General features: G+C 40.7%; 1 protein-coding gene across 3 annotated transcripts in view; it reads left to right on the top strand.

Annotated features, from left to right (window-relative positions):
- The window catches only part of PIAS4 (protein inhibitor of activated STAT 4), a 34,628-nt gene extending 11,130 nt beyond the window's left edge, over positions 1-23,498 (top strand). For all 3 annotated transcript variants that reach the window (XM_072113174.1, XM_072113180.1, XM_072113183.1), the window contains exons 2-11: positions 6,702-7,146; positions 13,817-13,901; positions 15,109-15,150; positions 15,232-15,322; positions 15,417-15,545; positions 19,230-19,335; positions 19,583-19,656; positions 20,391-20,551; positions 20,812-20,942; positions 21,063-23,498. In XM_072113174.1, coding sequence (XP_071969275.1) covers positions 6,702-7,146; positions 13,817-13,901; positions 15,109-15,150; positions 15,232-15,322; positions 15,417-15,545; positions 19,230-19,335; positions 19,583-19,656; positions 20,391-20,551; positions 20,812-20,942; positions 21,063-21,271 — 1,473 coding nt within the window. In that variant the 3' untranslated portion in view covers positions 21,272-23,498. The remainder of the gene's footprint in view (positions 1-6,701; positions 7,147-13,816; positions 13,902-15,108; positions 15,151-15,231; positions 15,323-15,416; positions 15,546-19,229; positions 19,336-19,582; positions 19,657-20,390; positions 20,552-20,811; positions 20,943-21,062) is intronic.
- The last annotated feature ends 3,026 nt before the right edge of the window (positions 23,499-26,524 follow it).

The raw sequence follows: 26,524 nt of genomic DNA, 5'->3' as shown, positions 1-26,524 counted from the left end.
CCGCTGATGTAATCCTATAGACCTCAGAGCAGCGTGCAGGTCGACCAGCGCTGGCGTCACGAGTGATTCTGTAGACCTCAGATCAGCGTGCGCCATTTTTTAAAATTTTTTGGCGCCCTGCGCCGGCTTCAAGGTCCGGAAACGTCACTTTCGGTGAGACGCGGCCCACCGGAAGTTGTCATCACGCTCCCGACACGTGGCCGGGAGCACCAAGATGGCGGCGCCGGGTGTCTTTGGCTTCCCGGAGCCGCAGGCAGAGCCGGCTGGAGACTTCGTGGGACCAGGAAGAGGAGGCACGGCGCTGATCGCGATCCCAAGTCTCCGAGGATGAAGGTAAGTACCCGCTCCTATTCACAAAAAACTCCCCCATACAGTCCCACATGGCGGAGACCGGAGGAGTACTCTCCACTCCCTGCCCGTGTAGGGACAGGAAGCCACTGGTATGTGGATGCAGGGGGGGGGGGGGTGTTTTTAACCACTCCGCTTCCTGTCCCTGCAGGGTCAAGGGTCATCCTCCATGTGGGGCCGTCATGGGGGACGCTAGGGGAAAACTAGATAAAGGCTGGGATGGGATCCTAGTGAGCTGCTCCAACAGGTAGAGGTGACAGGACAAGTGACACAGACCTGATGACAGGTGTCCTTTAAGCTACAAAATGGCTGCACCCTTAAGGGGTTAATTATTATAAAATTTATTTTTTTACACACTTGGGCTTGAGCAAACCTTCATCCGATCGCTTGTTCGAGCACTTGCCTTTTATGCTCAGTTAGTTACAGCCGGGTTCTGCCAGGTGAAACCCAGCATGAGCCGGCAGCCTAGGGGCACACACCGGACCCCGAAGCTTCTGCAGTAAGGATTTGTTCCCCTGGTAAGAACAACAGGGGAAGTCTGATCCACGGGGGACACACTTGCACGCCACGGTCATGCTTGACCACTGCGTGTAAGAGGTGTTAAACGCCTATTACAGTGCACAAGCAATACCCAATGTCCCACAGTCTTTTTCTGACGCGCTAACATAGAAAGGCGGTGCATCAAAGTACCCTTAATGGCCACCCTAAAAAACAGATACGTTTAAGGCATCATTGTGATTTGTAAATGCAAATGTTAACAGCAATATAATTGGTCGAATCTCCTCTTCTCAGCCATTGTATTGCATTTCAACATGCAATGGAAAATGTTAGGTGTGAACGCAGTCTTGGTGAGCACTTATTTTCCAGGTAGCTGTTCATGGCACATTTGCATTGCAACTGTCAATGAATTTATCCCATGAATTCTTCACCCAATTCACAACCTCTGGCAGTATGTAAAAGATCTACTAATCCTTATGTGTGGCAATCTGTATCAATGACTTCTAATAGTTCTCATTTTTAAGTGCGGCCTTGTAAGCTTGAAAAGTATTGCACTAGGTCTTCTTGATTTATGAAACAGGGTATTGTATATCAGAGTAATCGCTGAACAAAAGTTCATTTACACAAAACATTTTTAAACAAGCAAAAAGAAAAAAAATAGTATCTTTAGCCTTGTGTCACATAAAAGGTGAGATCTTTGAGGCTGGCTGAGGTCATTGATTGGTCTCAGCAGGTCCTGTGCTCAGGGCTGTGGAGTGGGTAAGCCAAACCTCCAACTCCTCAATTTCCCCAAAACTTTGGATCGGACTCCAGCTCCACCAAAATGGCGTTGACATCGATTCCAAAGTCCTGTTTTCCTGGCCGCTCTAGCAGTGCCTGAGGTAAATGTGAGCATTCCTTCCCAGTGCCTTATTTCTCTGATCTATAGCAGAGGAGCTTTACTCCTGAACATTTACATAATGTGCAGAACAGTCATCTCAACTAAAAAGGACATCTGGGTCGCACGAGCTGCGCCGATAGGCCACATGCAGACTGCAAAGCCATAAGTTTCAATCTGTACTCTGCTGACAGCCCAATGAGCAATTCCATTACTGATGCAACATGACTGTTGGTAGTGTTTGTGCAGGAGCCTGGCTAGCAGTGAGTGCAGCTTAGAGTTCTCGCTAGCAATGGGTCTTTTCCTGGCGCTCCAGTCCTGACACTGGACTGGTTGTATGCCTCTAGGTAAGGACCCAGTCAAGTACTTTTCAGCTGTGCTGTTCTGCTGTGGGTCCTGATGCCGCCGCATGCAACTAGCACACAGCCAGAGCCGCACATGGAGTAGAGAAGAAGCTGCAGTGTAGTACATGGTGGAGAAGATCCAGGAAACCTAATCAATCCAGCTCACCTGGTGTTGTACGGTTCCAAAAGGCTGAAGTGCTGACAGCACGCAAACAATAGAAGTTTGTTGAATTGAACCAGCAAGTCCACAGGGATGGATTCTCAATAAATCTTTTGTTTCTTTATTTCTTCCTCATAAAACTAGTAATGGACAAATTAGCAACATCGCGACTCTTAATCATAGAGCAGTCGATTTATTGAGAATCCCTGTGGACTTTCTGGTTCATTTCAACAAACTTCTCCTAAGAGCCAGGAAAGGAGAGGCTTCATAATATTTCTTTTTTTTTTTTTTTTTTTTTTGGTCTGAATCGGGGGGTCTCCGGTATATTATGCTCCTTGGAGTCTCCAGTATTATTGTCTGCTTTGGGAGTCTCCAATATTTGTCTGCATTGGGGTATTGTCATCTATGGGTTTTCCAGTCCTTTTAATGTCTGCTTTGAATGCAGCATTTGGTTTCTGTTGTGGTATTTTGTTCTGTATTGTGGTTGAGGGAGCATCCAGGGTGCTGGTTACTGGAGATGAGCAGTATGCCCCTTGGACCAATAAATGTTGCTCCGAAGGCCTAAATCCTTAGATCAGCGATAGAACAGACACTTAAAGGGGTAACACATTCTCTAATTCACTGTTCTTAACAAAAATACAGCATTTCACAGATATAATTCCAACCTGTGTCTATCAGTCCTGGTGTAAACAATTTCAGTTGTCCCTAGACACAACCCTGTAACTTCTGACTTGGTGGTCGGGCCGCTATCTTGAATTTGTGTGTGTGAAGACCGCAGAGCTGAGTTTCCCTTTTTCTGCACTGTAGCTCTGCCCCCTGCAGACTGCACGAAGCTTTGACACACAGAATCTGATTTTCTGAGGCAGCACCATCATGGGGACAACTACACCAACAAAAAAACAAGGATGTGTATAGTGGATATAAATACAATTAATTTATTAGAAACGTGCAACTACGTACAATACATGAAACAAAGATAAAACCACCTAAAATTACACCACAATTGCTCCTTCCTTGCCATTTTTCATACACATTTGGGTATAATGCTTTTTGGTTGGGTTACAGGTGTTATTTGGTGATTTGCTTACTGTATGCATTTTTATTATGGTATTCATTGTATTAATCTTATCATTTTTTTTTTTTTATGGAAATTTGGCAAATGTTTCTAAAAATTCTTTTTTTCTTTTTTTGCTTTTCAAGCAGGTAGTCATATCACCCAAACAACTTCATAACTAACATTTCCCAATTGTTGTCTTTACATTGGCATGGCTTTTTAGGCATCCTCAGTGGGCGGGGGGAAAAAAAACGCCCATATGAAACCACCCTTATGATCTATGTGGCTACATATTAACACCGTGGTCCAGAACCATCCGTCCATAATTTATAACTGTCAAGGCGTTCTTACTCAAATTCTTATAAACTGCGGAGGGTGCCTCTATTGTGCGGCTAATACAATGGCGCACATCTAAAAGTGACTTTATCTCATGAGCTTGGTTTTTGGATATATAGTTTTTTTTTTTTTTTTTTTTAACTTTAATTACTATTGTGTAAGGGAGCATACAGTGATATATCTGTGTGAAGCTCTGCAGTTTTCAACAAACATTATTGGTGCCCTCCTGTGGATTTAACGTTCCTTTTGCTCTGTATTTTGATGTATGTACACGTGGAGTATGTATGAACTCCTCAATCTTAATGTTTTTAGGAAAGCAAATTTTTTTTCTACAAGTATTCTGGTTTTGTACATATTTTACAGGAAATTTTTAATTTTGTCTGCTTTCACAAAAATATGTAGAATTTAGTGGGGACTTTACTTTTTAATATGTTTTATTGCTATATTTTACAGGTTGTGACTGTCTTTAAAATTTCTAGATGAAAATCAGAAATTTTAGTTGTTTTAGTGGTATGGTTTATTAATATGCTCTGAGGTCACATTAATGTGCTCCAAAGCAGATCTCACTGCTGCAGGACTTGCTGCTGTATGGAACATTGACAGAGAGCTCTGTTACATCATTGGGCACTCAAGGTCCTATTAGATCTGCAATCGTACATACCCCATGTGTTTATCGGATGACATGAAATCGCAGCATGCTTAGTTGGAGAGGTATTGAAATGTCTTTGGGGGTGGGGGGGTTGCGCAAGTGCCTGGCAGATGGGGCCCTTCGTCATTTTAAAGACAGTGTGCATAGGCTGACACTACTAATATTATCTTGAGTATTATCATGAACAAGCAATCAGATGGCTTGATCATGTCCCATGGTGGTACTAGTAAAAAAAAAAAAGTTATTACATAAAAAATGCCCAAAGACCCATAACATATAGAGAGACCTAGAACGCAAAAAAAGTCTAAATCGTAACACAAACCCCACATGTATCACTGTGTCCATAACAACCCGTAGAATAAAAGTAAATAATTGTTGAACCCAACAATGAATGCCATTTAAAAAAAGAAAATATTTAAAACCTGCAAAAAATGATTTTTACCTATTGAATCCCACCAAAAATGCAAAAAGTGATTAAAAAACAAAATGTACTCCAGAATGATACTGTTGCAAGGTATAACAAGTCCCGCAAAAAAACAATCCATCAACCAGCTCCTTAGCCAAAAAAGTAAAAATGTTATGCCACTTGGAAGACGGCAATGCAAAAGTGATAGATTTTTTTTTTTTTTCCCCCACATTAAGGGTTTTATTTGGCAAATTTAGTATAACGTAAGAAAAAATATTCAAGCATGGTATCCGTAATCGTATTGACCCATAGAATAAAGATAACATGATTATTAGTCTATACAGTGAACACCAAAAAAAGTTAAAAAATCCAGTACACAATTAAATGCTTTTCTACTCCTGCCCTCAAAAATAAAAAAGGCCCTAAATTTTCAACATTGGGGGATACCAAGCCCAAAATGGTTTAACAGGAAAAAGCATCTCGTCCCGCAAAAAAAAATGCCATCACATGGTCCCAGTAACAAAAAGGCTAAAATTTTATAGCCTACATAAGGGGACAATGAGGAAACTAAAATCCTGGCAGCTACAAGGCGCTCCTTCCATTCTCTGCCTCGCTGTGCCCCATAAAACAAGTAACTGCCACAGTTTGGGGGCTCTGTACTCAGGAGAAATTGCAGAACAAATTGTAGGGAGGGTTTACTTTGTGTTTTGGAAATGTGTAAATTTCAGGGCTAAATGAATGTATAACTGACAAAATTTGACCATTCTAAATTTCGCCTCCATTTTGATGTAATTACAATGAAGATCCCAAGGTTTTAACACTAGTCTTAAAAGCGGTTTATGATAGTTTGAGAGGCGCAGATTTGAAAATGGGTTAATTATACAGGGGGTTTTGATAAATATGTAAAATTTCATTCAAACTGGTCAATTCTGAAAATACAGAAAAAAGATATTAGATTTGTAAGCCGCGTGACATCAAAATAAATTATCCAGACATTTCAAAAATTATGAAAATAGTACGTCACATGTCGGGTCCCGGTGCATGGAGAGGGCTCGCGGGCTGAGCCCTCTCCATAGCTGGTAAGTCTTTGCTGCATATTGCAGCAAAGGCTTACCGGTAACACCCGCGATCGGCCAAATGGCTACTTCGGGTTAACCCTTTCATTACAATGTGCTATCAGCACATTGTAATGTATGAGTAGTAAAATAAACATATACTGCCATACTGTAGTATGGCAATATATGATAGGACCGTACAGACACTCTAGGGTTAAAGTACCCTAGGGAGTCTGAAAAATAGTAAAGATAAGAGTTCAAAAAAATATAATTAAAAACGTAACGGAAGTCTCGCCCAAAGTGGAATGCCACTTTTTTTTTTCTATAAAAAGTGATCAAAAAGTCGTACAGTCCTAAAACTGATAACATTTGTAAATGTCATCAAAATCTGCAAAAAAAAACTGCACCACCTACAGCTCCATACACCAAAGTATGAAAAAGTTATTAGCGCCAGAAGATGGCAAACCCCCCCCCCCCCCCCCCCCCCAAAAAAAAAAAAAATTTTGTACAGGAGGTTTTAATTTTTTTTTTTTAAATGTATGAAAACATATATAATGTATATGTCATCCCCGTAATCGTACCGACCCAAAGAATAAAGTAGACATGTCATTTGGGCCGCACAGTGAAATCGGTAAAATCCAAGCCCACAAGAATACGGCACAAATGCAATTTTTTTTAACCAATTTCACTGCATTTGGAATTTTTTTTCCAGCTTCCCAGTACACGGCATGGAATATTAAATACCACCATTTTTAAGTGTAACTTGTTACTCTGAAAATAAGCCATCACACAGCTCTGTACATGGAAAAATAAAAAAAGTTACAGATTGTGGGGAGTGAAAAAAGAAAACACAAAAAACTTAAAAGGGCTGTGGCAGGAAGGGGTTATACTATAAACTGGCTACGTCCTTAAGGAGTTAAAATATAGTTCAAATGTTACTAACTTTTTTTTTTTTTTTCTTTTCTTCTTCTTAGAACATGGTGATGAGTTTTCGAGTATCGGATCTGCAGATGCTTCTGGGATATGTTGGGCGCAGTAAAAGTGGTTTGAAGCATGAGCTTGTAACCCGTGCTTTGCAGCTGGTGCAGTTTGATTGCAGCCCTGAAGTCTTTAAGAAAATAAAGGAGCTTTATGAGACAAGGTATTCAAAGAAGTCCTCTGATGTCGTTCCTGCTGCTCCAGTGCCGCCACCACATCGGTCACCAGACTCTTTGACTGTCCATCCATCTTATGATCATGGAACAGCAGGCCCAAGGACTTCTCTTTCCCCAAATAACCTAGACTACCCAGGCCTTTATGGCAAACATGTGAATGGCCTCTCTCGTTTACCTCCCAAAATAATGACCAAGCCTGAGGTTCGACTTGTGAAGCTGCCCTTTTACGATGTAGTGGATGAACTTTTAAAGCCAACAGAGCTTGGTGAGTTAAGTGTGTGTGTTGTGTTTTTGTGCTCTCAAATTTTTTTTTACCAGGTTTGTGGAGTCCTTAAGCCAAACTGCTGACGACTCAAATTCATTGAATCCAACACCACCAAATTGGTCAGACTCCATAGCACTGTTTACTGATCACTAAAGAAGTTCTAAGTTGAGTGCAGACATTCCTTCCAAGTGCCTTATTCCTGTGATCTGTAGCAGAGGAGTTTCTCTGCTGAGTATGTACATAAAGTTTAGCCACTTTCCTCTCAACTAAAAGCTTAGAAGAATGTTGCACAACATAAGGCTGGCAGGCCACACGCTCCTGAGAGTCCAATGAGTGCTTCCATAACGCATTAGAGTGCTCAATGGTGTAGTGGCAAGTGCAGATATGAAGTCCTCGCTGCTGCAAGGTCCTGTCCTGCCGCTTTGCTCTGTGTCTTTACTGTTGCGACCCCTTAAAGTTGATCAGTATGACAGTGTGTTGATCACCCCTGGCCTAAATCCTTAAACAGGGCAGACATTTAAATGAAATTTCCAAAAAAATTTATTATGTATTTAATCAACTCCCCCAACTCCACAGCCCTGTTGTGTATCAAGTTAAAGATGTCACCCCTGACCTTTATAGTAAAGCACTGCTAGTGTCTGTGCTTTACCTGATGACATGCTCTCTTCCTATACATGTGTGAGATGCAGACATCTGGTACACAAATATCTGATGTGTTCTGCTGTACACATGGTTGCATCCTGGAGCTGTTTTATCTCTCATACACACACAGGCCGCAGGGTGCGTGGCCGCCAACACCAGGATTGTCTCATCATTATACAGGCTGTCAGTCAAGCACTGGGGGGGTGAGTGTGCTTCCCACTCAAGAATGTGGACAGCTTAAATACGATAATGACTCATTGGTCATCTCAGAGATCATTTGCATACAACTTTAGGACCTGCTTGCTTAAGCTTATAGGCATGCTGTCTAATGGCAATATATTTAGTTTTGGGGGTTAATTTGCCTGACTGGTTCTCTTTAAGATACAGGATATAATATAGTACTTTTAATCTACAGACTCCTTTCTCACATCATTAGCAGGTATGTGGCTTGCATCTGTCTTCTCTACCTTTTTTATAATTTTTTTTTTATTTTAAGTGTTAAAACTCTTAAAGAGTAGGTCTTAATACCTTCCTGTATTTGGGCCAACGCTAAGGAAACCTTTGTCACAATAACATCACTACAACTTCCTGTAACCTATAGAAGAGGGGCACAATTAGGGGAAATTACCAGGTTTTTCTGTTAAGAGTAGTGATCTGTTGTAGTCCTAGGGTCACAATTAAATGTGATCTGTTGAGAGATCCAAACTGAACCTATGAAAACCATAACTTAAAAATAAAAAATTGACTTTTACCATAAGAGGACTTATTTTCTGCATAATAAATTGTACTTCCTAGTGCATTTTATATTCCTTGCTATGCAGTGAAATTGACAAAAGACATTCTTGTGGGCTTTATTTTTATGGCTTTCGCTGTACGCTCCTAGTGACACCATTACTTATTTGGGTCACTAAATCATGGAGATTCCATATGTATGTAGGCTTTAAGGTTTTAATATATGTAAAAAAAAAAAAAAAAATTAAAACATTTTTTAAAGGGAACAAAGGCAGGAGGCATGTTATATCCAGAGGGGTCTCTGACTCCTCAAATTTGCATACAAATAAAGTTTGAAATCTACAGGAGCAATTCTCCTTATAAACATATACATGCAGTTACATTCAAGATAGGTTCTGTAGATTTGTTCTTAAGTTGAGTTTGTATGCAAGTCGGAACCGTATACTTTATTATTGTAACCCCAGTCAAAAAATTTTTGGTCTCTGTGACAATTGGATTTTAAGTGTTGGATTGTCATAAGAACCAGGATTAACTATAAATATTAATAACAGACAACTTTGATAATTGTTAGTTGTTTACTGTAGCCTAGGACTAAAGTACAGTAAATTACCAAAATCCGGAGGTCCGTTTAACTAGGGTTCGTATGTAAGTCAGGTGTTCTTAAGTAGGGGACAGCCTGTATTACTATTTACCTACCTGGGACGTAGTAGATTTCCTTTAAAGAACATCTACCACAAGGATGGAGGATTGTAAACCAAGCAAACTGACACATTGGTGTGTAACCCATTTGGCAGGATTTTTTTTTAGCTCATGCCCTGATTTTATTTTTTAAGGCATTAAAAATTATGCAAATGATAGGTGTTAATGGACACTGGAGCCCTTCAACCATTACAGATTTGGTAATTGACACAAATGCATACCTGTCTGTATCTTATCGATCCCGGCACGTATCTTCATAAAGCTTGACAGGCTGGGTACCTGTAGAAAGATGCCCCTGCGTGACATCACTGGGATCCAGCTGGGTAGAAGAGGCAAGTATTGCATTGGAGTTGTGTGTAATTACTCTCACCGGCCACTTTATTAGGTACACCTGTCCAACTGCTTGTTAACACTTAATTTCTAATCAGCCAATCACATGGCGGCAACTGTGCATTTAGGCATGTAGACATGGTGAAGACAATCTCCTGCAGTTCAAACCGAGCATCAGTATGGGGAAGAAAGGTGATTTGAGTGCCTTTGAACGTGGCATGGTTGTTGGTGCCAGAAGGGCTGGTTTGAGTATTTCAGAAACTGCTGATCTACTGGGGTTTTCACGCACAACCATCTATAGGGTTTACAGAGAATGGTCCGAAAAAGAAAAAACATCCAGTGAGCGGCAGTTCTGTGGGCGGAAATGCCTTGTTGATGCCAGAGGTCAGAGGAGAATGGGCAGACTGGTTCGAGCTGATAGAAAGGCAACAGTGACTCAAATCGCCACCCGTTACAACCAAGGTAGGCAGAAGAGCATCTCTGGACGCACAGTATGTCGAACTTTGAGGCAGATGGGCTACAGCAGCAGAAAACCACACCGGGTGCCACTCCCTTTAGATAAGAACAGGAAACTGAGGCTACAATTTGCACAAGCTCATCGAAATTGGACAGTAGAAGATTGGAAAAACGTTGCCTGGTCTGATGAGTCTGAATTTCTGCTGCGACATTCGGATGGTAGGGTCAGAATTTGGCATCAACAACATGAAAGCATGGATCCATCCTGCCTTGTATCAACGGTTCAGGCTGGTGGTGGTGGTGTCATGGTGTGGGGAATATTTTCTTGGCACTCTTTGGGCCCCTTGGTACCAATTGAGCACCGTTGCAACGCCACAGCCTACCTGAGTATTGTTGCTGACCATGTCCATCCCTTAATGACCACAATGTACCCAACATCTGATGGCTACTTTCAGCAGGATAATGCGCCATGTCATAAAGCTGGAATCATCTCAGACTGGTTTCTTGAACATGACAATGAGTTCACTGTACTCAAATGGCCTCCACAGTCACCAGATCTCAATCCAATAGAGCAGTGATGGCGAACCTTTTAGAGACCGAGTGCCCAAACTACAACAAAATCCCACTTATTTATCACAAAGTGCCAACGTAGAAATTTTATTTGTGATTTATGCTCCCTGTTCTGTCACAGCTTTCATTCATATCAGCACTCTGAGGACAACAATTAAGCAGAAGCTAGAAGAAGTTTGGAGGATCATTGTTCCTTCCAGGGTCCCATAAACAGGAAGAATTGTCAGGGCTGGAGCAGGAGCTACAAATGGTAATCCAGATCTGTTCACACCATCCAACTCCTCCAGTAGTCCCAGGTAGCTCTGTGCACAGCAAGTCCTGAGCTGTTTGGGACTGTAGGAAGATTCCTGGAGTCCTCTCTGGTGATGGCCTGGGTGCCCACAGAAAGGGCTGAGTGCCACCTCTGGCACCCGTGCCATAGGTTCGCCACCACTGCAATAGAGCATCTTTGGGATGTGGTGGAACGGGAGATTCGCATCATGGATGTGCAGCCGACAAATCTGCGGCAACTGTGTGATGCCATCATGTCAATATGGTCCAAAATCTGAGCAATGCTTCCAGCATCTTGTTGAATCTATGCCACGAATCTATGCCAACCCGTTACTAGCATGGTGTACCTAATAAAGTGCCCGGTGAGTGTATATCAGTGATGGCGAACGTTTTAGAGGCAGAGTGCCCAAACTACAGCCAAAAACCCACTTATTTATCACAGTGCCAAAAGGGTAATTTAATCAGCAACTTATTGCTCCCTGCTCTTCCACAGTTATCAATCGTATTGGCATATTGAGGACCCCGATACCATTAAATGAAGGACATATTCAGCTAATCATTGTAGCTTTCCTCCAGGGTCCTTTTGAGAAAGAAGAATCGTGGGCAGAAGCTCTAATGATCCAGCCCTGTCTACACCTACTTCCTCTTCCCGCAGGAAGTTTCTGGAAAACTCTGTGCTGGGGTGACAGGCCTGGGTGCCCACAGAGATGGCTCTGAGTGCCACCTCTGGCACCCGTGCCAAAGGTTCGCCCCAACTGCTATATATGGTGCATCGACGCGACGATCGGCACACTCCGTGCAGGGCACGGAGATGTTGATCGTTACCATGGCAACCCTGAGTTCCGATAAGGACCCCAGGGCTGCCTATGGTAGCTGCCTGCTAGGATTGTGCACTGTGCACGATCTAACAGTGCAGCTGTCAGCCTATGCAGAATGCATAGGCTGACTATGTAATATGCTGCAATACATTAGTATTGCAGTATATTACAATGAACAAGTGATCAAATGATCACTTGTTCATGTCCCACCCTGGGACAAAATAAAACAGTAAAAAAGTGCAACTAAGAAAAAAATATTAAAGAATAAAAGTCCCATCCCATGCAGTAATCAAATAAAACATAAAGTGAAAATCGCCAACAAAAAACCCCACAACTTATAGGGTATCACAACGTCCATAACAACCGTACAATAAAATTGTCACTGAACCTGTACATTGAACGCCTTTAAAAAAAACACACAAAAAAAACGTACAAAAATGATAACATTTTCACAACTGACCGCATCACATAAAATTAATAACTTTTTTTTTTTTTAACCACCACCAAGAAAGAGTTAATAAAATCTGGTTATTAGCTATTGGGTCCCTCCATAAATGATGTACCTGAAAAGTGGATCTCTTCCATAAAAAAAAAAAAAAAGAATCCCTTATGTCCAAATTACAAAAAAATAAACATTTTATAGCCTGTAAAATGTGACATTGCAAATCTGCTCTGAATGGCGCCTCCTTCCGTTTTATGCCTGGCCGTGTGGCCGTAGAGCAGTCGCCACCACATATGGGGCAACCACTGGGGAGAAATTGGGTATCAGACTTTGTGGAATTTTTTTTGTCATTTAATACTTTGACGATTTAATTTTAGGCCAAAGTTAATATATTGTCTAAAAAAAAAATTTACAGCTTGTTGTTTTACACATTGAGAGGTGTAGTTTCTAAAAATGGCATGATTTATGGGGTTTTACTGCTGTTTTAGGCCTCTCAAAGTCACTTAGACCTGAGCAGGTGCCTATATGCCAATATAAAGCAGACATTCTGGAAATGTTAGTCACAGCACCCAAGTACCTTTTATATCTGCCTGAAAAGCAGAAAATTATGAACCAAACACAAAAGATATCATCAATTTTTCTATTACTTTGAAGTACAATGTGTGACGGTAAAAAAAATCACAAAATCCCCTGGAAATGTTAAAGCATCACAAAGTTATAACCTCCTCTAATGACACAGGGCAAATTTTAAAAATCAGGTCTGGTCCTAAAGGTCGAAAATGGCTTGGACACAAAGGGGTTAAAGTAAAAATTAGCAATAAGCATGAATACTCTGCTCTGTTAAAATGATACTGATAGAGTACAGTGCCCATTGTTCATTAAATTGGGGGTAAATGTCACAAGTGTAACAATTTTATCTATTCAAGCTCCTTGAGACCAGATATTCTGGATTCATTTTCTAGTGATTGGAGTGTTCCCCTACAGTCATACATATGTCGCCTGTACATTGCACGCTTAAAGGGGTATTCCAGGAATCGGCATAATGCAAATGCATACTCAAAATATAAGCTAATATGTAATTGGTTATTTAAAATTTTGCTCCCCTTAGCAGAAAAATGCTGATGACATGGACTGTAATGAAGAATTAAAATGCTACTGGCCCTTTAATCAGTCCGTTGATTTCCTCCACGCGGTCCGTCGCAGAATAGAAGATGGCCGCTGGTCACATGTCCACATCACATGTCCTGCTCCTGCCTGGGCAGGTCATGTGATCACCACTATGTTTGGCTGTAGTCAGTTGGTTGCAGTGCATCCAGTATGGCCTGTGTTTTGGTGATGGCAGTTACACATCATTACTATGGTAACAGAGCAAGAAAACCTGTTACATCACTGGGAGCAGAGCCTGAGAGGTAGGAGGAGTTACTGAGAACTAAAGGATCATGGGACTTGTATTTTCCAGTGGCGGCCATCTTGGTGATAACTCCACCTACTTTAGAGAGGACATAAAATGTTGTGATTCATAAAATCAAACTATTTATGCTCCGTTTTGTGACTAATGACATTGAGTATTGTTATATTCATTTATTTATATCATCATGGGTTTTTGTGTCAGACATTCATATTCCCGGAATACCCTTTTAACACATTTCCTATGTAACTCTGGAAGATCTTGTAACTGGAGACTTCACCAAAGTCTGTTTTTGTCTTTCAGTTGCACAAAACAGTGAAAAACTCCAAGACAGTCCTTGTGTTTTTGTACTGTCCCCAAGACAAGTGGACCTAATAAAGAATTCAAGGTACTAATTGTGCGCAGTATGTATGCTTTACTATTTACAGGATGCTTCCTCAAAAAATTGTATGTCGACGGTGCAAAAAAAATTTTGTTTTTTTTCCTCCCCTCTGGCAAACCAGGACAGGATTTTCAGATTCCCTGAAAATTATTTGAATGATTAGATGTCACAGAACTCAAAATGAGCACATCCAATTCATGGCTGCTGTCTGTAACTTGGCAAAAAGCAGGATACACCTGGTTTATACTTGTCAAACATGTATGCTTATTGAGCCCACTGACCACTGAGTAATTACAGCTGTAGTTGAAATTGAGCTTCAACACACATTTATGTATCATAAATGTTGTGTCAAAGTCTTGGTAATGAAAGAAAAATGTCCGCTTGGACAAACATACCGTGTACTTGTGTATAAGCCAAGGTACCTAATTGGAAACGCCTATTGACTTGAATATAAGCCTAAAGTGGGTAAATGCATCGGTTACAGCCTGCCAGCCCCTGCCCCCTAGTATATAGTCTGCCAGTTCCTACCCTAAGTATGCCCAGCCTATTTAAAAAAAAAAAAGAAAAACTCTGTACTGTTCTGACACCGCGGGTATGTAGGTATTTTTTTTTCCTTTTTTTATGTTTATTATATAATGTCACAAGTTTCTACATTTATTGACTTGGACAACTCCTTCAAACTATTTACTCGTAATATTAGAAAAGTTCAGATGATAAATCTAAGACTTACTAATCCATTTCCGACATTGGACATAGTACTACTTTACAGGCGGAAAGGTTTTTTATGAAAATGTGAAAAATCGCACCTAAAGTTCAAAGCCCATAACATCTTACAAAAATGAGAGGATGCCTAAAAAACCATGGAGACATAAAGCAGACATTTAGTGAATGTTAGTTATCAAGTTTTTTGCTGTTATGACGATGTATGATAAAAGTGGAACATTTTGAATTTCGAAAATCATGAATGTTTCCAAATTTTCACCAAATATCAATTTTTTTTCATAAACGCAAAACATGCCACCAAAATTTTTCAAAGTGTCTTGACAAAACAATTCTAAAATCACTTGGTTATGTCAAAGCGTTCCGTATTCATTCCCACTTATAGTGGGAAGATTTGAAAGAATGGGCCATGTCCAAAAGGAGAAAATTGGCTTTGGCGTTAAGGGGTTAATTAGAGTCTCCAATTTTTTCTTATTCATTCTTATTCTTTTAGGGATTTGCAACCTGGCACCAAATCTGTTCAAGTCGTCTTGAGGTAAGTTACCTCCAGGACTTCACTTTCTAGTGTATAATTCAAAGTGTTTCTGTGACTTGCATTATTACGTTTTTCTTTCAGGATTTGTTATACAGATACTAGCTGTCCACAAGAGGATCAGTACCCTCCCAACATTGCTGTAAAGGTCAATCACAACTACTGTTCAGTGCCAGTACGTAAATGCACCTTTTTAATAATCACATAATCTTTTAACTTCACCATTTCAAAGCACTAGTTGTCATCAAGAATTTATTTTATTCTTTTAGGGCTACTACCCCTCAAACAAACCTGGTGTAGAACCCAAGAGGCCATGTCGACCGATAAATCTTACCAATCTCATGTATCTGTCTTCTGCTAGCAACAGAGTGACTGTCACTTGGGGAAACTATGGCAAGGTATAAGTGCACTTTCATCTACCTTTTTTTTTTTTTTTTTTTTTTTCTCCATGAAATTCTATGAAAGAATGCTTGGGTTACTCTAAAGGCAAATGTATGCAGAATGTATAAAGTGAGCCCTACAGAGGTAACTTAAACTAAGAGTACCCCTGTTGGTTTAGTCAAAATGTTCACCTGCCTAAAAAGAATTCTATGCATACAGGCAGTCCCCGGGTTACAAACAAGATAGGGTCCATAGGTTTGTTCTTAAGTTGAATTTGTATGCAAGTTGAAACTGTATATTTTATAATTGTAGACCCAGACAAAAAAATTTTTTGCCTCAGTGACAATCCGAGTTTCAACATTTTTTGCTATAATGGGACCAAGGATTATCAATAATTATTCACTACAGACACCTTACATATGATCATTGTAGCCTGGGACTATAGTAAAGGATCCAGAGAACTTCGCCAGAGGTCACAGTGGGCAAAGGGGTCAGTCTTCAACTAAAGGTAGTCTGTAAGTCGGGTGTCCTTAAGTAGGGGACAGCCTGTACTTTTGTACAACCCTCAATTTCTGATGTCCACTGATTACAATCTGCAAGGGATAGCACTTGCTTGCCAACACCCCACTCAACACCCTACTTCGTACTACATTTGATACTGAATAAGGTATCGCCTACACCATTGCAGAAATATCTGAAATATGTCTGGTGCTAAAACTACCCCATGCAGATGAATTGACTAACTTGAATTGAAAACTTCTGCAGCAAATCTGCTTTGATTTGACCTTTTGAGAGCTTGACAGTCCCTAACAAAAATCTTTTGTGGAGTTTGACATCTTCCGGCGCAAATAACTTTCTCATACTTATATTTCAAAATGGCAAAGTGATATTTTCAACTTCAAGCGCTATGTACGGGGTAAAACGCAGTGAAAAAAGTTATTTTATTTAAATAGATCAAGCATTTTCGGACGCAGTGCTATGTGTTTATGATTTTTACTGTTTATTTATATTTATGAATTCTAGGGAAAGGGGGTTGATTTGAATTGAACACGTGGTTCCGGACCGCGGCTGACCTCTGTAAAAGCAATAAAAACCAATACTCCCCTTCTTCATTCCCCTTGCAGCAGTCTTCTCTTCTTTCACTTAATTTCCACCTTAATGCACTGCTCTATTGATGGCGAGCGTCATCACATTGTCTACCGACAATAGAACCATGCATTAATGCGGAAGAGAAGACAATGGAATGGCAAAGGGGACATTGGAAGCAGAGGGTGGGGGCAGCGAAAGGAACACACCTCAGGTTGGATTGTGATACCTTTTTTAAATATCTTGGCGCACTCAAAATTCTGGTATTGGAGCAACCATAGGTTGTTTATTCAAACCAGTACCGTACAAAGTGATTCTGCAATAATACCCTTCACTAACTAATGTCCGAATTCTAACAAATCCTATATATTCTATCAATTCTAATCTGAAAGTAAGTTTTCCATATCGCAAACAAAAACAGTTGAGGAAAACACACTTCTCAGTATCCTGAACTACACATGCACAAGCCAGAGGGCGCACAGCCATGCTCTGTACCCCTACTGCTTACATGTCTATGGAACGCAACCACAGAGAGTCACTTTGTATCTGTGTGTATGTCTGTTACTGTCACCACTACCTGTTGGAGCAGCTCACAAGGATCCCATCCCAGCCTTTATCTAGTTATTTCATACTTTAATGATTCTAACATTATATTTTCTTGATTATGTAAATCAGGCACATGGAGAAAGTGATGTTACCCCTCTCCTCCCCCTGCTCATGTCTGTGTGTATGTTTAGTAAAGCATTGCTTTATCTGCTGACACTGACAGTCACCAGCTACAGAAGTAGTGTAACCGCATGGCAGGCTAGTATAACTGCTAGGATGCAGCTGTGTGTATTGGAGTATCTCATACACACACAGGCTGCAGGGGTGTGGATTCCAGAACCAGGAAGCACATGGTGGAGCCGGCACCAATAGTGTCACATCATTACACAGGCTGTCAGTCAAGCACGTGGGTGTGGCTGTGCCTTCCACTCATGAATAAGCTTAACTGCAGAATATGATTGACTCATTGGACCCATCTCCGGTCATTTGCATAGAGCTTTAGGATATGATTAAGTTTACAGGCATGTAGAGGGGCAATGCCTTCTACTAGCAGTTTATGAAAATATATTTAGTTTTGGGTGGTTAATTTTCCCCGACAGGTTCTCTTTAACCCCTCACAGGCGGCCCATGCGCCGCTATCTTTTTGAGGCTGCTGGCAGCTTTGTCGGCAGCCATCACTGTGAAAACACCCGTGATCGGTGCTAGCGGTGTTACCGGTAAGCCTTTGCTGCAATATGCAGTAGAGACTTGCCGGCTATGGAGAGGGCTCAGCCCGTGAGCCCTCTCCATGCAGCGCGACCCGACCGCCACCATGAACACACGGTGGGCGGTCAATTACCGGCGTATAAGACGACCCCAGACCAGACAGAAGATTTTTTTTTTTTTTATACGCCGGAATATACGGTAATTACATCAAAATGGAGGTGAAATTTAGCATGGTCAAATTTTCTCGATTATATGTTCATTTAGCCCTAAAATGTACACATTTCCAAAAGAAAAAAAAAAATAAAATATACAGAGACTCTTTCCCCCCCCCCCCCTCCCTCTCTCCCACATGGGGTTGGTACTTGTTGGAGAAGGAGCGCCCTGCAGCTGCCAGGATTTTGATTTCCTCTTTGGCCCCTTTTTGTAGGCTATAAAACTTTAGTTTTGTTATTTGGCCCATGTGACGGCATTTCTTTTGCGGGATGAGATGCTTTTTCCAGTGTTACCATTTTGAGGTTGGTATCCCCTTTGGTAAAAATCATTTTTGGCGTGCTAATTTTTTTAAAGGCGTTCATCGTGTAGGTTCAATAATTATTTACTTTTACGGGTTGTTAGACGTGGTGATGCTATATATGTGGGGTTTATGCTATGATTTAGACTTCTTTTTTTTTTTGTGTTATGTCTATGTTATGGGGATTTTCATTGAAATTTTTTTTTTTTTTTTTCTCTATTTCTTTAAACTTTTTTTACTTTTATTTACTGTTTCCACCTTGGGACATGAACATGCAATCATCTGATTTTTATTTTCACTTTTTCTCATAAATGATCCTTATACTTTTTAATAGTATTCAGTACTAATTGCTTCCTCTCACAATATGGCACATGGCTTTGTCAGTAAAACAGAACTAAGCTTTAACTGGATTTGAAGTCAAATGCTTTCAAACATTTTTTGTATAGTGTGTGTGTTTTTTTTTTTTTTTTCCCCCCCCAAAAAAAAAACCTTTCCTATCCTCCCCTTGGCCTCCTGGCAATACAGGTAGACACACATGCATGTTTTCTGCTTGCGCGTGCTTAGCGCATGGATGTGCCTCTGTCTGCCATGCCGGGAGAGAAGTCATGGGAGGCGAGTAAGTTTAAAAATCTTCCCTCCCCCTCTAATATGGTGGGCACAATTTATTTTTTTTGTGGTAAAATTTGATTCCTCGGCTTATGCTCAATCTATACTCTGTATTTTATTTGGTATGTAACCCTTCTGTTAATTGATGTGCTATTCTTATTTTTGTGTACTTTCATATAAGTTTTGTGTAAATGTTTCTATAAACCCCTCCCCCACACATCCTAACATATTTAGCTTTTTTCAATAGAGTTATTCGGTGGGCTTGTATTTGGTAAGACAGCGAACTTCAACTGAGCTTCTACAACGTTTGAAGACCATTGGAGTAAAACATCCTGAATTATGCAAGACCCTTGGTAAGATTATTTGTGAATTTTTTATTTTTTTTTCTAGTCTGAGCCTTGACTGCAATATGGCAACCCTTTTAAGTCTGTTTACAATTTAGGATTATCTTCCATATATGTACATTCACAGATCTTTGCTTTAGCGGATGAGTGCACTGTACTATTCAACTATTTTATTTTTATGGAAAAAAGCTTTTTGTAAAGTTTTTTTTTTTTGTTTTTTTTTTTTTTCTTTCTTCCTCTCCCTCAATCATTGCAGTAAGGGAAAAGCTGCGTCTAGACCCAGACAGTGAGATTGCGACGACTGGTGTCAGAGTGTCACTTATATGTCCGGTAAGACAAAAGATTTAAAAAAAACCTCAGATGCAACAGACATGGATTATTTGTCGTGAGCAGGAGGTTCTGTTTAATGTTCCAATGTCCCAGGTTTAAAAATCACTAAAGTGGGTTTCCTCCGGATATGGCCATTTAATGATATATATTTTTTTTATATATTTTTTTTCTGACCGGAGCTCCAAAGATTCTCTATTCGTTCTTTCCAATTGGTATTGTAACTGCGCTTTTTTTTTTTTTTTTTTTTTTTTCTTCCCCCTTTTATCGTTAACTGAGATTCTCCTGGACCGGTCCTGAGCGGTGGTTAGCTCCCAAAAGCCAAGTGTGCAACACACTAAGAAAGACTTAGTCCCCTGCTATGATGCTGACCTACAATGCCAAACATCATTTATGGACATAAATGAGACAGTTTTAGTAAAATACCAGTTACACCAGGCCCCCCCCCCTTATCCTCATGCAATAGCGATATTTGGAGGTATATCCCCACTGCTTTGCTGAAATGTTGCAACACCAACCTCCTCCACCCCCAGTTTTTTTTTAAATTTGATAATAAAAACTACTAGTTTTGTTCTGTGTACGTATTTGTTCATATAATAATGCACAATCGCGCTCTAAACCCCCCCCCCCCCAATCTCATGCAAATTTAACAGTAAAGGTTGGAACTAAAAAGTTCTATACTAAAAAGTATTTATTTGCTTCACACTATAGCTAATACTTTGCTCTCTATTCTACAGCTTGTAAAAATGCGGTTAACTGTACCATGTCGAGCAGAAACCTGTGCCCACTTGCAGTGCTTTGATGCAGTCTTCTATTTACAAATGAATGAAAAAAAACCAACTTGGACATGCCCTGTGTGTGACAAACCAGCTCAATATGATCAGCTTATAATTGATGGGTGAGATAAAGATTGCCTTGCATGTTGATGCAGATGCTTTAAACTTGAACAGAACTGTTACAAATGTAATTTGTATGTAAAGGGTTAAAAAAATACTGAAACATAATTTCTTTAGCGGCAGTTGCTTTATAATTTTGGTCTCCAGAATGTCTCATACAGTTGCTTGCACAAACCATGTCTTGAAGTTACGGATATTTTGAGTAGTTACTTACAATGCTTCTACACCTAAACCTGTTTATGAACAATCTTTTATGTTTCAGACTTCTGTCAAAGATCCTTGCTGAGTGTAAGGATGCAGATGAAATTGAATTTCTGGTCGATGGCTCTTGGCGTCCAATAAAAGCTGAAAAAGAGAGAAGCCACAGTCCAGACTGTCCGATTCTTGATTTAGGTATTTCCCTCTAAATTTGGATCTATACTTTCTTCAGACCTCTGTTGATCTTCCCACCTTCTTACTCTGTTTGAATAATTAAGTTGTTACTAAAGCATTGTTGTTTGTATCGTTTCTCAGGTTCTCCAGAAATGACTGCGAAGGTCCCCCCTCCTAGCAGCACAGTTTCAGCTGAGAATGGGAAGCCTGGGCCAGACGTTGTGGACCTAACACTGGACAGCTCTTCGTCTTCATCCTCCTCCTCTGAAGAAGACGAGGAAGAGGAAGAGGAGGACCGCCCACCACATAAGAGACGCTGCTTTGAAAAAGGGCTTTTATCGGCTTGCTGACCCCTTTTTGTTTTCGTACTGTGGACTTGGACCTTGAAATTGCAAAACGACACAGCTGGGTGCTGTTGTCCCTTCTTCCTACCAAGACCTGTATGCTTCACAACTTTTTAAGTGTCCCTTCTACTTGTACATTTTAGGAGGCATAGAACATCATGTTGACCTGTAGTGGGTTAATTCTCTTTTTGTCTTCATTCCCCGTTTATTTTTTATTTTCTTTTTTTTATTATTGTATATTGGAAGTGGGTCCAGGAGACGGACTGAGGGGAAAAAACCATTCCATGCCTCCTTTTCAACCACTCTCCTTGCCTTCAGACACCAGTTTGTAATGCAGACGATCTTCCTCTTTTGTGCTCCAATGGGAGCAACAAGAGAGGGCAAAGTAGTAAAGTTTAAATATTTGGAACAATTGGTTTGTCATTGAAGGGATGTGAATGTTTTGGTGGAACATTAAAGAGAAAAGAATAATGCTGTAGATATGTATTCAGAGAAGAAATGGGATGATGACAGAGCCATTGTGGGGATGGAAAAAGTCTGCTTGATATACTAACTCTTGGCTTCCTGCAGATTTGTAGAGCAGTTTTGGTCATTGTTCTATTGAGTAATATGCAAAAAGCGGGATGTGTTTAGATTTTGTAAGCAACATTTGAGGGGTGGGAGAGGGGTTTACACAACGCTTTCAATCAAACTACCTCTCTGCTATTCAGGTTTTTGTTTCTATGCTAGTTTGGGGAGGGGTTAATGCTGCTCTAGACTTTCTTACTCCTCCCCACATCATCTTCCTTACCTTCACTTTGATGCCCCTCTTCAAATCTCTTCTTACTCTTCTTGAAAATTTCAAGAAAACATGGCATTTGGGGGGAAAAGACCGGAGATGTTTGCAGATTACAGATAAAATCGCAATTCTCCCATAACTTTAATAATCATAAACCAAAAGCACTGTACTTGCTAAATTGCATAAGACTAATATGTTTAGGCAATCCTGTTTCTGCTGTAGGAGAATATCTCTTCCCAGAGTCTTGGCATACTGCACATAAGTAGCAAACTTCATACTTTTTGGATCTCACCACAGCCTTTAGGCACCTCTGAAATGCATCTTAATGATATTCTCTTCTTACTGTCTAATCCTATATGGGTAGGTAACCAGGTCTTATTTGTATTCTGTTTGTCTTTGGTTAATTTATCATCACTACTCAAGTCAGCTCAAAGAAAGATATCTTGTGCTTGTTGCATCAAATATATAGTAACAATTCCAGACATTGGGTTTAAAATTCTTCAAATTGTTGGAAATCATGCTGAGAACATGCATTGTAATGGAAAACAGTGTCTGCATGTGAGTTCAAAGTTGGCATTCAGCCACAAGGGCAGTTTCTGCTTGAATTTTGTGTGCAACAAATTGATTGCATTTGTCGTCATTCTTCTTTTTTTTTTTTTTTTTTTTTTTTTTTTTTTTTTTTTTTTTTGGCTTAAAGTCAGTTATCGCTTTTTCTCCTGGCCCTCCTATTCAAAATCTTTATTGCACTTATTGGAGGTCATAGCCTACCGTAGCCTGTGTGGAATAAATTGTTCTCCCAGCCATATATTAGAATGCATTTCTTCTGAAACTTTCACAATCTCGAGAACAATTTTTTATAATTGTGCAATGAAATATCCAATTTGACTTATCACCGAATTTTCTCAACTTTCAATATAATGTAGATGGTGAGCTATGCTATCCTTAAACTACTATGGCATCCTGAATGACCCCCCCCACCCCTTCCCCCAAAGAAGCTAAAATAATTACATAGCACTATATCTCATTAAAAGTAGTAACTGTGCAAATGGCTTATGTGTATAACCACCTACTACTTGGTGTTAACCAAAATGAAATGCACAGAGCCAGTGCTTGCTCTCCTCCCCTAAAGACATTTTTGTTTATGTTTTACTCCCCTCCCGCTGCAGAGAAAGACGAGACGTAGAACTGGTTCTAAATCGTCCACCTTGAGATTGCATTTGTTTTATTTTCTTGTTCTAATTTAAGTGTTTTTAAATCTTCCTAATCAGTCTCTAGTGTCTGTTGTTTTTTGTTTTTTTCTTTCTATAGATGTTGTGTTTTTTTTTGTTTTTTTGGTTTGGGCGGGGGGTGTTTTTTACAGGCTTTGCAAAAATACTAAAGTCTTTTTCTTTTTGTTCCCAAATTTAACAGGAAAAACGCAGATAGTGTTTGTTACAATAAAAATATTTGCAATTATGCAGTTGCTCAAAAGTCTTTCATATATTTATATACATGTTTATAACAGAATGTGATAACTGGCACATTAAGGATGTTTGTTTACTCCAGAACAAACATATCCAACTTCTGACATTGTATATTTACTTGGAATTACTGAAGTCACATTTATGTGATGGTTTACTAGACTTGCTTTAGGAGTCCTTTGTCAGTCACTTTTGGCATTGGTGTTGAATCTGTCAGCTTTATCAATCTTGCATGCTTCTCGATTGTAGTGCACATTTCTAACTATAAAAAAAACCAAGGTTGCTTCTGCCTTGTAACTTTTTGAGGTTGTCAACCTTTGGACAAAATGCTGTAGTTCCTTTGTCTAAGTTGGTGTTTAAATACAGTTATTTGGGGGGGGGGGGGTTCCCTCCCTCGCACCCGAGGTGAGAGTGGAGCTGGTTAGTGCTCATTTGTGATGCCCCACAGAAAAGCCGAACAGTTAACAAAGCCAAATTTCCCTCCCTTGTGTCGACGGGTGACAGAAATTTTGGGTATAGCTGCTGCTAGGAGGAGGTAGCCAAATAGGTGTAATCTTTTCTGCTAGTTATAGCTAGTAAACTTCTATAGGTAGTAAGATAATATTTCGGCTTTGTCTGTAGGAGGCATACCTTGGTGCAGGGGTCTTTGTTTTCAATTTAGATTCTTCCTTAAGTTTAGTGATCAAGGACAACTACAACTGTCTGTTTTTTTGTTTTGTTTTTTTTTCCTCCAGTGAGGAAGGGTCATCTCCCATTACACCCCACCCATTCCTCGAAGAAGACTAAGTCGCCATTGAGTAGCCCAATGTCGACCGTTTGAAAACATCCCCCAATTCCACCAAGAGCTCGAGGGTTCAAAAGGGGTGACTGAGGCAACCCAAGTTGTACTTCTTGCACCCATATAAACATTCTCTTTCTGTGCGGTGTAAGGCCCCATGTACACAACTTTATTAATGGAAATTGCAGCCAAATCATGGTCCTCATAATGTTCTATTTCACCTGAAAGAGCTAGCAGTCAGGATCCAATTGAACCATAGTAAAACTGGTCAAAAACATTCACTGGCTGGACAAGAATGTTTGAACTCTGTCCGCTTTCCAGGCATGGGAAGTAGGAAAGCAAAACAGCGAACAGGCTACGTATACCCATGGTAAAATTATGGTTCACTCAAATCCCATGTAGTCAACATGCTGGTCCTTCCATGGACTCTTCCAATGACCCTGAGAATCCCCCGCACAACAGTGTGCAGTCCATGTTAACGTGCTGTATGGTGGCACAATCTGGAACTGTAATAGTTAATCCGCAGCTTTCTGGCTGGCAGAGAGAACGTTTATGCGTTATTTCTATATAATGCAGGGAATCCCGTCCACTCCACTGTGTGCAAGAGCCCTTAGACCAATAACCATGAAAATTCGCTAAAAATGCCTGTCCAGAAAGCAGTTCAAGGAGTTTTGCTACAAAGCAAGTTAGGCCCTAGCTTGTGGATAGGGCCTAACTTGCTGATTGGTGGGGGGGGGGTCTCAATGATGAGTACAGCGTTTTGTAATCTCTGTCAACTCCATCAAGCTGAACGGGGCAGCCCGGCCATGGTCGACAGGAATATTTCGGACCCACCTATCAGCAAGTTAGGCCCTATCCTATGACTAACTTAGTCATACAAACAAGTGTTTGCTGCATATTGCACCCAGTGGCAACAATCTCGGTTGTTATTCGTTTGCCACCGGCGGTGAGCACCGCCATAATATTGGCTCTGCTTATCGCACCGCTAGACATCATTGCGGAGCGATTTAGCGATTGCCACGACGGCCTGGAGTCTTTAAGACTTGAAGACCTGTCATTGCTGTTGATCTGTGGCAGTGGCACACTTTTACAAATGTATAAATATTTCTCCATATACTGCAATACAATAATATTGCAGTATATGGAAGGGGCAATTAGAAAAAACAAGAGGGGAGTGTAATTTTTTTTTTTTTCCCTGATTCCCCTTTCTCTAATTCCCCATGCACAATGCCATTGTTGGGACATATACAGCTGCAAGACGCAACAAGTGCTCACCGTACTGCGCTATGGCCACAAAAACAACTTTGGCTGTAAAAACTGAGCAGCACAACTTTCTATGGAGAGCAGGGTGCCTAAAGCCTCATGCACATGCCCAAATGGGTTTTCCTGTTCTCTATATACAGCTGTTTCCTTTTCATCCGCAGCACACATATGGGATTTATCCCCTAGGTACAACTCAGAAGAGAACAGGTTAACAAGCAGCAGTAGACAATTAAACAATTAGTGTCTTGGCTGACTCCACCTATATAAGGCCGGAGCACACACACAACCCTTGTATTTCTTTTTCTCTTAGGTATTACAGAAGAGTTCAGGTCCTGTGTGTCTACACAGGAAAAAAAAAAAAAAAAAACTATCCAGATAATAAGTTTTCTAGCTCCACTGTGTCTTTACACAAAGCAATTGGATGCACCGGCCCGGGCTGTATACCATTGCATCCGGTCCCGGTGGAGCCTGTACAGCTATCCGGTCTTTACAGGGGCAATAGCTGAGGCTGTGGTGTGTATCTGCCACCATGTACCTGGCACATGAGATCACACCTGCATCACCCACCTGCTGGGCCTTGTGCTTCATCACCCTGCGTCACCATCAGACGCCTGGATCGCCTCCTGCATAGGCCGCAGCCCAGGTAAGAGCCTGTACAGCCATCCTGTCCTTACAGGGGTAATAATTCAGACTGTGGTGAGTATCTACCACACCACTGACACATGAGATTGCTCCTGCATCTCCTACCTGCTGGGACTTGTGGTTCATTAACCCTGCATGCCTCTCCATCGGACGCCTGGATCGCCTCCTGCATAGGCCGCAGCCCAGGTAAGAGCCTGTACAGCTATCCTGTTCTTACAGGGGTAATAATACAGATTGTGTTGTGTATCTACCACACATCACTGACACATGAGATCGCTCCTGCATCTCCCACCTGCTGGGCCTTGTGGTTCATTAACCCTGCATGCCTCTCCTTCAGA

This window comes from Engystomops pustulosus, chromosome 1, assembly GCF_040894005.1.
Source record: "Engystomops pustulosus chromosome 1, aEngPut4.maternal, whole genome shotgun sequence".
Classification (NCBI taxonomy): domain Eukaryota; kingdom Metazoa; phylum Chordata; class Amphibia; order Anura; family Leptodactylidae; genus Engystomops; species Engystomops pustulosus.
Note: the sequence above shows the minus strand (reverse complement) of the source record. Positions and strands in the feature narration are given on the sequence as shown.